Source organism: Corylus avellana, chromosome ca7 (assembly GCF_901000735.1).
Source record: "Corylus avellana chromosome ca7, CavTom2PMs-1.0".
Taxonomy (NCBI): Eukaryota; Viridiplantae; Streptophyta; class Magnoliopsida; order Fagales; family Betulaceae; genus Corylus; species Corylus avellana.
Window position 1 is genome coordinate 7248584 of NC_081547.1, and position 13330 is coordinate 7261913.

Consider the following 13330-nt stretch of genomic DNA (forward strand, 5'->3'; position numbering starts at 1 on the left):
TTTCTTGTTCATTTATGAGTTTTTACCTAAATTATCATCAATATTTTGTTTATTACTAATAACAAATTTATTTAGAGCTTCTCTTTGAGATTCAATCAATTTCTCTGCTCTTCTTCTTCTTCTTCTTTTTTCTTTTTTCTTTTTTTGTTTTATTTTTTATTTTTTAAGTTTTTGATATCCCGATGCATATTTTCTACTAAGAGACATGTTTGATTAAAAATATTAACAAATTAAACAAACACAAATTTTTTTTTTTTATATATATATATTCTGACTATAATAAAATAAATTATAAAAATAGAACAATAAATCATAGAGGCAAAGACTAGAGAGTTCTTAGAAATTTCTCAATTTGGAGAGGAAGAAGGTTTTGTAGAATTAGTATGAAGGTTCTTGATCTTCGAGAGAGCCAGAAAAATTGTAGGCTAAATAATAGACATGAGTGAAAGTTCTCTTTCTTATGTGAAATTCCAACAATAAAGAGACAAGAGACAGCCTGCGTTCCACTTTGAGAATAAACAATACTATTTGATTCATCTTTTAATGTGAAATTCCATCGCTCAAAGACAATTGATGTTGGTGATAGGTTTTTTAATAATATTCCATTCTCCAAATTCCATCAAAGAGACAGACATTGGTTAGAGAGCTTTTTTCTTTTTCTTTTTTTGAATTATTATTATTATTATTTTATGCTGATCCTTATTAAATTGGGCCTTATTAAATTTTTTTGGGGCCTTATTAAATGGAGCCCTAGGCGACCGACGGCCTAAGTGGCCTAGCCTTTGGGCTGGCCCTTTATCTACTGCTGCTGATATAAACATCAAGCGCAACCTCTCATTGCTTTGTAAACAAAATAGCAATTTTAACAATGATATTCGGTGTCCATTAGTTAAACTTCTAATCAATAGCATTCAACAGCAGAATTCCATTATATTAAATGGCAATGTGATCAACACAATTGATAGGGGAAATGGACTCAATACTCATTTGGAGCAAAATGGTTTAGTTCAATACCCCCACGCTGGAACTTGGGGGTAGTCCGAAACCTATACAAATTCTCTCCCACCTAAAATTTTAGTTATGTACTTAGGTCCCGTACCCTAGGCTGTTTGGATAAGTGGGCATTACAACCCCCTCTCTATAGAGACGACATCGTGTTAAGGAAAGACACGATCCACAAAATGTTGATCTTACCGTACAATGAATTCAATCTACACATAATTTATGGGATGTGTCTTTCCTCATATGTCTATGTAGAGGTTCTTTGTAAACATAAAAGTATTGAGAAATATCATAAGACATATATTCAATAAATAAACATTTCTCTCATCTTCTTTGTTATGTGTTGATCTCATTTATCTTTTCAGAATCTTTAAGTCTTTAGATGAGGCTACCTGAATTACATGTAATTCAAACCGCTAATTGCAGAGCATTCTTATTCCTTAAAATATAACTACACAATTAAATGAGTAATGCTACAATATATTTCTTCTATTAAGTTAGTTTTACTCTTCCAATATAGTTTTATATTTTGGGGTCTGCATAATTTGGGACTATTAAACTTCATATACATTCGTGTGGCCTAATCCCAATAGGACCCCAAATTCCATACCTACGATGTCGTATTGGTAAATGCATTGGCGACTAAAGTGAATTTGGCCTGAATTGAATATTCCCATTTCCCATATACAACAAGAAGTTGCAATTTCTAAGAGGAAATGAAAACTCATAGATCGAGCAGCCTGACCGTTTCCGGTGCCGACATCCCACGCAAGGTCTTAAGAGGGTGTCTTGGAAGCAATGAATTCAAACAATGAATTAAATTGTGGGGCAAAATTATAATTTTATTTATTCAGACAATTTTGCCACTCGAAAGTTAAAAGTGTAAAAGTAAGTTCGTGTAATTAAGAGTAATGCTACGGAGTAGCAACCCATCGGCAACTCATCCGCATTTTTGCTAGTTAACTCAACCTAGGTTAACCAGCCTTTAAAAAAATAAAAAAATTAAAATTTGAACCAAAACAAAAATGCGTGCTCTTTAGTTTTAGGTTTCTTTTCATTTTTTCCCCCTCTCCCAAATTCTCTCGCCCCCTCTCTCCTAAATTTCCCCACCCCCTCCCACCCATCACCACAACCGGCCACCACCATCCAGTGGGTACGAAGCAAACACGCCGCCGCCCACCACTGGCCCTTTCCCCTCTACCCTCTCTCCCAAACCCCCAAAACTCTTCCCTCTACTCTCTTCCACCCAGCAATGCTGGCCACCACCAAGCAGTGCCTTCGACCACCACCAATTTCCGCCGAACGCCAACCATCCGGCCGATCTCTCTCAACCTCACGTGGTTTGATCGCCTCCACCCACCGAACGACACCCACACCATCCGCCTCTACCCACCACCGGTGACATCCACCCACAAGTCTTTTTTAATTTTGATTCTTTAGATTTTTTGGTTCTCTCATCTAGGTTTTGCTTAGTGATTTTTGCATCATTGTATTTTTGTGGGTTATGTTTTGTGCTCAACCAGGCCTTTTCATTTTGATTCTTTAGGTCTTTTGGGGTTCTAAAATGAATCTTACTTATCAAAAGGGGAATCCAATATATATATATATATATATATATGGTCCATGGGGTTCCATTTATTTCCTTTTGCTTTAGTGTTTGCATGTAAAATAAGTCGGAGTGAATGTATCATAATACCTTTATTGATGTAATGTGTATGAGATAAACATGAGTACTGTTAACTGTGTCGTCCATATTATATATGAGTATTTCATACACTGTATACTAATGATTTAGTATTGCAATTTAAGCAAATCACACATTCAACCAATAGTTGAGCAACCCTCGTAGCTGCAAAAGTATTCTCCCAAGCCAACAGCTATCCCCACAAAAGCTTGATCAACAAAATGTCATTTAATTTTCTAATCAGTAGCATTAATTCAAACGCAGAATTCCATTTCATAAAATGGCAATGTGACTGACACAACTGATATAATGCTTCCAACATTATCGACAAAGGAGATGGGTTCATCAATCCTTTGAACATAAATGGTTTTATTGAAATTCCTATAAAATAAGCCACACTTGATCGATCAAGCTAGTCTTTTAATTTTACGTATTCCCAACTCTTCCAATCCTCAGATAAATAGGAAACTTCACAACCTTATGGTCTTTTCCATCTTCATTCCAAGCACGCTTAAAATCCTCAACCACATCATCGCTCAAAAGCTCCACACCCTTCTCCCTTGCTGTTTGATACGCCGACGATGATTTTAAGAAAGTAAAATAATGATCTAAATCCATCAATTTTTCAGCTACAAACTCAAATGGCCCAGTGTGATCAACTCCATCCACTGGCTCAAATGGAAAATGGATGCTCCTATACTTGTTGTCCACTAATTTACGCGCCGACTCCCAATAGGGGTCTACAATAATACCATAATAGGTTTTGAAGACCGAGTCGACCGAGTCATTGACTTCTGGCACGGTGTAGCACCATGCAGCTATGACACCATGAGGTTTTTTGAGTATCCATTTCACTTGTTGGTAGAAATTAGGGAGATCGAACCAGTGTAAGGCCTGAGCAATCGTCACAACATCCACGCTTGATTGAGGAGCAACTTTGCTTTCAAGCTCGGCTATAGACATGGTGGGAGGGGTTTGCTGGTATGTTATATTGGGTAGCCTTGGAGCAAAAGACAGCTGCTTTGGGCTTGTATCTGTGGCTATCACATTCTTGTACATCCCAGCTAGCTGCAAATCAAGTTGACAAATGTTGATCAAAACTTTCTCTTTTGCATCTGCTCCCAAAATTTTAGGAGGCATTATAAATCATATACCAAAGACCTGATGTTTCAGTGATGATAGAAGTGCCCAAAGTGAATTTTGCCTAATATCCCATATTCAGAAAAAGGCTGCAACTTTTAGGAAGAGGAAAGGGAAAAAGAAACTCACAGATTGAGCAGCCTGACCGCTGCCGGTGCCGACGTCCCATGCAAGGTCTTTACAGGATGTCTTGGAAGCAATGAATTCAAATAATTCTGGAGGGTAACTAGGCCGACCTTCCGTGTAATTCTCCGCCTGTTTAATGAACAATTCTGCCATCTCTCCCTCTCTCCTCTCTATCTCCTGTTTTCAGGTTGTCAGGTTGGATCTATTCAACTTTGGCTGCCATTTATAGATTAAAAAGAAAATTGAAGATAATTACGGCCCATGTGATCATGTGAACCAGACCCACGTTGCAAAATTTCTCAACTTTACAGGAAGGTTCAACCGAGGAAGGTTCATGGGTGCAAGCATAATGATGTGTTAGTTTTGAGTGGAAAAGAGTGTAAGGGTATATGCCACGAGAAAACGACTGCGTAAATGTGAGTTGCTGGAAAATTGACCCACTAATTTTTTTTCACACCAGTTGATTCTACTGTAAGAAAATTGTATTAGATGAATGACCAATAATTTAGTGAATATTAATCCAGTGCATAAAAAAATATGTAGTTTCTGGATTGGAATTTCCTAAAATTGGGTTGTCTGCATTTTAAGAGAGAGAAATTGTAGAGTTCACCTACCCCGAATAGGTGAGCATAAAACTCTACATTGCTCAAGACAAGTGAACCCACAATTCCCTAGGCCGATTCAATTGTCCTTTTTTATTAGACGGGTTTTTCAACTCGCATTAGAGATTGTTGGATAATGAATTGATTTCACAAGTTATGGTGGGCTCTATTTAGTTTTGGTTGCAACTTTGTGTCTTTTCTCCTGCGATCACACATCTTGACTTTTCCTTGTTTTATTTCACAATCAAGTTTGCTCACTTTAGAAGAAGTATTTTGACTTTGCTTCCATGGAGAAACATTCTAGGCCGACTTTTATATTTTATATATAGTCATTCAGCCATTTTGGTGAAGGTGGGTAGTAGCTCCGTGTGAGAGACAGCAACAACTTTGTAGAGAGAAAAACAGAGAAAGAGATGGGCAGCAGCTTTCAACGGCTGCAAGCTTTAGGGAATTAAGATTTTTTCTCTTTTGTAATAAATTCTCTTTTATGTGAGTGTGAGCTTGGGTGTATTGGGCTTTTGGGTTTGAGTAATTTATTTGTACTCCATCTTTTGTTAGTAAATCTCTTATTGATCATCTTCGGTAGTAGAAGTAGACTTGTTAAGCTGAACTACTTAAATTTTGGTGTCTTGTGTGACTGGTTATTATTTTCTATACTGCTATTTTCCTGCTTCATTAGTGATCTTATAATTATTTTATCTCAACAGAGGTAGTAGCCAAAATCAAATTTGGTGACAACTTATTTTCTCTTTGGATAATTGGATTATTTAAAGAGAGGCAGGTCCAACTTGGTCTGCCTCACTAGTTAGTGCAGAATATAAGCACATCATGGGTGACAGAGAAAGAGGCTTCGTAATCACAATGGCACGCCAAGTTATTTTGTAGCTACACATCCAACAATCACCTAAAAATTCTTCTTATCCAAATGGCAAGCTCAAGAGGATGCAATTCTGGTGGGTTGGGTAGTGGAAGAGGTTGATGACCCCATTGATAGGGAAAGTTGGTAAGCTATTCTATTTCCCACCACACAGAATGTACAACAGGTGTTTGATATAAATACATAGAGAGGAAAGTGAGGTGCTACAATGAACATGAAAACATAAAATTAATTATAATTTTAATTATATAAAAATAAAAAATAAAAAAATTGTTGGGCGTGCATGATTATTCATGCACGCCAGCGTTGTGTTTATCATTACCCTTTGCTTTATTACTGTTTGCATGTAAAATAAGTTGCAGAGAATGTATCCCTTTTTTTTTTTTTTTGAGTTAAGACTGAAGAGTGAATGTATTTTATACCTTAATTAATTGATGTAATGTGTATGAGATAAACATGATTATTGTTAACTTTGTCGTTCATAGCTAAGGGTCTTTTCTTTTTTCTTTTTTCTTTTTTTATTTTTATTTTTTAAATTTTTTTATGAATATTTTCAAACAATATATCCTGCTTATGATTTAATTTGACTAATTTTACGTTGCACCAAACACTCAAAAATTGAAAAAACCTTTTCCATAAAGAATTTTATGCCCAAACAAATGAGGGATGGTATGAATTACCTTTTCTTCAAATGGAGTGTCTATTAAACACGTATGTCTTGAGAGTATATGATTTCTTATGTGTATTTTTTCACTTGTTTTATTAAAAATTAAACTCAATAATTGAATGTTTCTATTGAAAACTGAAGAAAATATCACATAAACCATCATAAAACTGCAGCTAGGCCATCTTAGACAAGTTTATATAGAAAAACAAGTCCAAAATTTAATAGAAAATTAGTAAAATAAAACGAAAATGTTGGATCGAGTTTGAACGAGCTTGGATTGGCTGGCGAACGAATGTTTGTAGTTGTTGTAAGGAAAAGGGGAATCCAATGTTGTTGTAAGGAAATAAATGTTTGTAGTTGATTCTTAGTTGTTGTAACGAATCTTTAGGTTTTTTTTGGGGTTTTTCATTTTCATTTTGAGTTAACTGAATCAAAAAACCTAAAGAATCAAAATTAAAAAAAGACCTGTGGGTGGGCGTCGCCGGTGGTGGGCAGAGGCGGATGGTGTGGGCGTCGTTCGGTGGGTGGAGGCGACCAAACCGCATGAGGTTGAGAGAGATCGGCCGGATGGTTGGCGTTCGGCGGAAATTGGTGGTGGTCGGAGGCACTGCTTGGTGGTGGCCGACGCTGCTGGGTGGAGGAGGGTGGACGGAAGAGTTTTGGGGGTTTGGGGGAGAGGGTAGAGGAGAAAGGGCCAGTGGTGGGCGGCGGCGCGTCTGCTTCGTACCCACTGGATGGTGGTGGCCGGTTGCGGTGATGGGTGGGTGGGGGCAGGGAAATTTGGGAGAGAGAGAGAGGGGGCGGGAGAATTTGGGAGAGGGGGAAAAAATGAAAAGAAACCCAAAAGCGCACGCGTTTTTGGTTTGGTTTTAATTTTATTTTATTATTATTATTATTTTTTTAAGGCTGGTTAACCCACCTGGGTTAACCAGCAAAAATGCGGATGCGTTGCTGATGGGTTGCTGATGAAGTTCAGGCTCAAGAGCGCTACAACGTCAAGAATGGCTGTTCTGCTGCGGCCTCGGCCTCAGCCTCAGCATTCTGGTTTGTCTTTTGCGTGATTTTTTTTTTTTTTTTTTGATTTTTTTGTTAGAATTCACTGGTCGCAATGCGAAGCGCAGCGCAAGCCAGCAATGCGCCATGGAAGAATTCTCGTCGCCAAAACCCAAGCAGCAAGAAGCAGCCTCTCCAAAGTGGGAGACCTACTACTGGTGGCCTCCCTCACCAAAACCCTCTCCGACTCCGGCACTCGAAACCTCGACCCTTCTTCCATCCCCCTCTCGGAGCCTCTCCTCCTCGACATCCTCCGCTCCCACTCCCTCCACCCCTCCAAGAAAATTGACTTCTTCGACTGGTGTAGGTCGTCTCTGGGACCAAACTACAAACACACCGCCTGCGCCTACGTCCACATCCTCCGCATCGCTTGCCGCGCCGACCACCTCCACGAGATTCCTCGCCTCTTGCTTTCCATGAAGGAAGACGGCGTCGTCGCCGATTCCGGGACTTTCAAGCTCGTACTCGATGCGTTGATTCGGTCCGGTAAGATCGACTTGGCGCTCGAGATTTTGGATCACATGGAGGAGCTGGAGCTGGGGGCCACCACGAGCTTGGATCCCAACATGTATAACTCGGTTCTTGTGGCTCTGATTCGGAAAAACCAGGTGGGTTTGGCCTTATCTATCTTCTTTAAGCTTCTGGATGGTTCATCTTCAGTCCCCAGCTCCATTGCCTGTAACCAAGTGTTGGTTGCTCTTAGGAAAGCAAACATGAGGATGGAATTCAAACAAGTCTTTGATAAGCTTAGGGAGAAGAATAGGTTTGAGTTTGATACTTGGGGTTACAATATATGCATTCATGCATTTGGCTGTTGGGGTGACTTGGCTACCTCTTTAGGCCTATTCAAAGAAATGAAGGAAAAGAGTTTTGGGGGTTCTGGGGGATGGGGTCCAGATATGTGCACCTATAATAGCTTAATTCAGGTGCTATGCTTGGTTGGGAAGGTTGAAGATGCCCTAAATGTGTGGGAGGAATTGAAAGGATCCGGTCATGAGCCGGATGAGTTTATGTATCGAATACTTATTCAAGGGTGCTGTAAATCCTGTCAAGTGGAGGATGCAAGCAAGATTTTTAGTGAGATGCAGTACAATGGGTTTAGCCCGGATACTAATGTGTACAATTCACTCCTAGATGGGATGTTTAAGTCGAGGAAGGTCATGGAAGCCTGCCAACTGTTTGAGAAAATGGTTCAAGATGGTGTACGAGCCTCGTGTTGGACGCATAATATTGTGATTGATGGGTTGTTTAGGAATGGGAGGGCTGAGGCTGGTTACACTCTGTTTTGTGACTTGAAGAAGAAGGGTCGGTTTGTGGATGGTGTTACGTACAGCATTGTTGTGTTGCAACTTTGTAGGGAGGGTCTGCTTGAGGAAGCACTAAGATTGGTGGAAGAAATGGAAGGCAGAGGCTTTGTTGTTGATTTAGTCACTGTAACATTGCTCTTGATTGGGCTTCATAAGCATGGCCGGTGGGATTGGACAGAGAGGCTTATGAAGCACGTTAGGGATGGTAATCTGGTTGCTGATGTTCTTAAATGGCAGGCTGGTATGGAGGCTTCACTGAAAAATCCACAGAGCAAGATGAAGGATTATACGCCAATGTTCCCATCAAAAGGCGACCTTGGTGAGATTATGAGTTTAATAAGTTCTACAGATAGGGCGATGGACACAAACTTTGTTTCAGATGAGCCTAGAATTGGAGATGAAGACACTTCATCCACTGATATTGATCAGTGGTCATCATCCCCGTATATGGATAAATTGGCTAGTCAAATGAAGTCCACCGAGGATTCTTCTCAGCCATTTTCACTATCTAGAGGGCGAAGGGTTCAAACAAAAGGGACAGGCTCTTTTGACATTGATATGGTTAATACTTTCTTGTCTATATTTTTGGCCAAGGGAAAGCTGAGCTTAGCGTGCAAGTTGTTTGAGATTTTCAGTGATATGGGTGTTGACCCTGTGAGCTACACTTATAATTCAATGATGAGTACATTTGTCAAGAAGGGCTATTTCAATCAGGCATGGGGGGTCCTTAATGACATGGGTGAGAAGGTTTGTCCGGCAGATGTTGCGACATACAATGTGATCATCCAAGGCTTGGGGAAGATGGGAAGAGCAGATCTAGCCACTGCTGTTCTGGATAAGTTAATTAAGGATGGTGGTTATCTTGACATAGTTATGTACAACACCCTGATTAATGCGCTTGGGAAGGCTGGCCGGATTGAGGAAGTAAACAAGCTTTTTGAGCAGATGAAGACTAGTGGAATCAATCCGGATGTTGTCACTTTTAACACTCTCATTGAAGTTCATAGCAAGGCAGGCCGATTAAAGGATGCATACAAATTCTTAAAAATGATGCTGGATGCAGGCTGCTTGCCAAACCATGTTACAGACACGACTTTGGATTTTCTGGGAAAGGAGATTGAGAAATTGAGGTACCAAAAGGCATCAATCATGGGCAACAAGGATAATCCTTCTTGACGAAAATTTTGCTACCAAGGTTGGTTCAAGCATAATTTGCGACCAAGTATTTCTCTGAGGACTCAACTTAAATCCTTGTAGTATGAAGTTGAAACACATTTTGTTTTATGTGCCATTTTCTTTTAGCTCATGGTCATGACAAAATCTTAATTTTTTGTCACAAAAGCTATTGTTTAATAAATTAGTAATGAAAGAGCTGTAGTCAAGGTTCTCATTCCTTGAGTGTATTGTAATCTTTAATCTAGTTGCTTTCTGTGTGGTAATTCTGAGTTAAAGCCTAGTCATCTTCTCAGATTGTGTCTGTTGCATTGCACCACGCCCCCATGCCTCAAAATATTACACTAACTTACTACAAATGCATCACGATGTTCAAAAGGCAACCAGCTTTAATACACAAATATCCAAACTTTATTCAGACCTGAATACCATATTCGAACACAGAATCAAATACTTAATCATATTACAAAACTTCCTCCAGAACATGTTTTTCATGTAGCCTTGTAAGTTACCTCCTATAGTTTCAGTTATTCTCAAGATACGTATGCCAAACAGAATGTCTAGATAAATTTATAGTGTAACAATACATTAAAATGTTCCCATCCAACTAGTTCCAAAACTTTCTTCCTCACAGCCAACTTGTTATCAATGTACTTGTATATAGTAATTGTTTTTCATACGCCTGCTACTCAAGTGCCACCAATTTGTTTTTTTCTGCGGGGTTCTGTTCAGACCAAACTAGAATTAGAAAATTGGGTAAAAACAGTTGACATCGAATGGAAAACAAGAATGCAGATAGATGCATCTGACAAGGATACTGAAACTGGTATTCATGTTTGATATTAGTACAGAGACATGCTATTTGTCCTCCCCATAATCATTTCTCTATATTAGTAACTAGTTTCTACACGTCACAGAAGCCAAAATGTGTCTTAAACAAGACAATATATAACAAACAACAAAAAGGAGGAAAATTGATTTGTGGTGTTTCCTATCTAATTTTCTGGTATGAAAGTAGGGCAAGGGCATTGGCAAGAATGGACTTCAAGCCTACAAGGAGACCTGGTCCTAGGTCTGTACCACCAAGAGAGAAGTGTAAACACAAAGGTTATGTTTTGGCATCAGCAGGGTATATCATGTAGATGTTCCTAGCAAATGCTTTTCTGTAAAGCTACAGGATAAGCTAAGATCACCATTAAGCAAAAAGCATGCATGGAACTTTAAGAAACCTTACCGGCAGAGGTCTTGCTCCAGAGGACCTGACCATCTATAGCCGTGAGATGCTTATCATCAAGGCGCTTCCATGTTTTGATCGACTTTACAGCTCCCCAACCACCCTTCTCTGTTTTCTCCAAGTTTGCTACCACCACTCTGGCTCTCCTTGCCCATCCAGCCTTCCCATAAGCATGGTATCCAAATCCCCCAGCATAACAGAGCTGTATATTGTTTAGCTTGCCACAGAAGTCATTGAGATGGTCATGGCCGGTGAAAGCTGCCTTCACATCCCCTGCAGCCACCATGGTTGTGAAGAAGCCAGAGTTCACAGAAGCAGAGCTAATGTTTTCCTGTCTCACACCAGTGAAGTTCGTCGAGTCGAAACTCGCAAATTCCGGCAACGGAATGTGAAAGTATGCAAGCCCGGGTGCAGGCCCTTTCTGAGCCTCTGGCTTGTCCATGAATGCTCTCTGCAATGAAAACAGGTATGGTTGTTAAACAGATTATCATAAGTGTATTCTTGTTGTGATATTCTATACTTCCAATTGAAAAAATAAATAAAAATGTGAGATTAGTACCCGAAGCTTTGCAGAAGTGCGTTCAAACCAAAGTTGTTGAGAGGGTTTGATCCAACCATAGCCAGGGATGGAAGAAACAGTGGAACGATCTCCACTGTCAAGGAAGTACAGATTGAGAACCGACTTGTTTTCAAAGCCAGAGCCCTTAACACCACCAACCTCGATGTTATAGTTCCCAAAACCATCAATAATATGGGCTTCCACAGGATTGACCCGAGCCAGTGTGTTCTTCAGGCCAACAATATGTTTCATCACCCCTTCCCTTGAGAGGGTAGATTCCTGATCATGGTTCCCGAGAACAGCAGCCCACGGGATGTTGGATGAGATTGCCGGCGCAAATGCAGCATTCAAAGACTTGGCTGCATCCGTAGCGTCAAGCCCAAAGATGTTATCCCCTGTACCACAAAGGTTAACAGTAATTAATCGTATGCCTAAGTTCAATATCACTTGTTAAAAGGAAGCAGGCAGCATAAAGAAAAGACAAAGTTACCGGTGAAAACAATGAGATGGGGTTTCTCGGCGAGGATCATGCGGCGGACAAAGGCGGTGGTGTTGAGGTCGGAGCAAGAGGCGGCCTGACTGGGGAGCACGTCCTTACAAGGCGTCGTCTTGCCGTCGGCAAAATGCATGTCCGCCACTTGCAGTATCTTGAACTCCCCATTTTTCCCGAACCGGAGTTGTTGTTCCACAGCGAAGCCCCCGATCGGAACCCAGAAAAAACAAAGTACTGCCACCGTCGTCAACTTCCAACACTCTTTCATTTTTCTTCTTCTTTTTTGGGTTTCCTTTTTCCTGGTTTCCAAAGTTAAAATAAGCCCACAAAATTCCCTCCGACGACCGACTACGTCAAGTCAATTTCAGATTCTTTATTTGCTCTGAAAATGAGCTTCCTTCATGTTTCGTTAAAATATGTTTTTTAGTTATCTACCGTTTAATAAGTTCATAATTCAGAATAAAGTACTAATTTTTAATAGCTAGATTATTAGATTAATTACAAAGACAAATGAAATGCAAGATCCTAACTTGACAAAGCTGTATTCAACAACCACAAAGAAAAACAAATCAGGGATGATTACTTGGACTTGGACAATGAGTCAAAGACGACTTGGACCCAAAACATAAGATTGGTTTCCACTTTGCACCGTGACTCCTCTCTCTAATTCAACATTTCAAAACAAAGACGAATGTGTAAGTTCACATTCGCAAGTTCGCAACCGGTATGGGGTCTTTTTTTAAGATATTATTATGCCTTTGCAAATTGGTTTGCTTATGTTTGTTTAGGAATTTCCGGATGATGGATTAGTTTGCAGAGGTCAAGTCTTTTAGAATTAGGACTTTAAGTTTTAATGGATAGGGCCAAAATTTCTACTCGCAAAGGACCAAGTAGGCTGAATATCAAATTGCAGCTCGTACAATTTTTTTTTAACAAATTTGGGTTTTTGGTGAATAATTTTAGCAGTTACTATTGTATCGTTTTTGTATCAGTATAAGAATATGGTGGCTTTTAAAATTATCAGTAATTTAAAATTTATTAATGATCAATGACGAGTCTAATGATGATTTTAAAAGTAACATCATTTTTAGAGGGATCCGGCTTTTATGTAGTAGTACAAACTACCGCATAGATGCGGTTATCCAAGACTAGTGCAGTTTTGGGAAGGGAAAAAATAGGTTTTTTTAAAAACATAATAAACAAGTCATTAAAAATTATATAAAAAAAAAAATCAATAATTAAAAAACTAAAAATATTAAAAAATGAGCGGATAAAAAAAATAAAAAAAAATAAAAATAAAAAAAGTGGCTAGACCCAACTCGCATTGCCGGTCTGGGGTTGGACAAACCACCCCCATGGCCATTGGGGGTGGTCCGGCTACCCTCAAAAGGGCAAAAGAAAAATTAAAAAAAA

The 13330-nt window shown here is 39.4% G+C and overlaps 3 protein-coding genes across 4 annotated transcripts; 1 reads left to right on the forward strand and 2 right to left on the reverse strand.

The window, feature by feature from the left end:
- Positions 1-2895: 2895 nt before the first annotated feature.
- On the reverse strand, positions 2896-6845 carry LOC132188684 (uncharacterized). Of its 2 annotated transcripts, none has more exons than XM_059603209.1 (3): positions 6564-6845; positions 3956-4129; positions 2896-3754 (listed from the first exon to the last, which is right to left on the reverse strand). In XM_059603209.1, exons 2-3 carry the CDS (start codon positions 4103-4105, stop codon positions 3113-3115), a joined length of 792 nt encoding a protein of 263 aa, XP_059459192.1. In that variant the 5' UTR covers positions 4106-4129; positions 6564-6845; the 3' UTR covers positions 2896-3112. The 2 variants fall into 2 exon arrangements, with proteins under 2 accessions (XP_059459192.1, XP_059459191.1); XM_059603208.1 differs by having other exon boundaries at positions 3956-4168.
- Positions 6846-6969: 124 nt separating this feature from the next.
- Positions 6970-9898, forward strand: LOC132188682 (pentatricopeptide repeat-containing protein At4g01570). The gene has a single exon (XM_059603206.1). The coding sequence runs from the start codon at positions 7232-7234 to the stop codon at positions 9632-9634; it is 2403 nt and encodes an 800-aa protein (XP_059459189.1). The 5' UTR covers positions 6970-7231; the 3' UTR covers positions 9635-9898.
- A 121-nt stretch (positions 9899-10019) lies between these two features.
- On the reverse strand, positions 10020-12288 carry LOC132187247 (probable inactive purple acid phosphatase 29). The gene is made up of 4 exons (XM_059601494.1): positions 11915-12288; positions 11425-11819; positions 10866-11316; positions 10020-10355 (listed from the first exon to the last, which is right to left on the reverse strand). Exons 1-4 carry the CDS (start codon positions 12183-12185, stop codon positions 10321-10323), a joined length of 1152 nt encoding a protein of 383 aa, XP_059457477.1. The 5' UTR covers positions 12186-12288; the 3' UTR covers positions 10020-10320.
- Positions 12289-13330: the final 1042 nt, after the last annotated feature.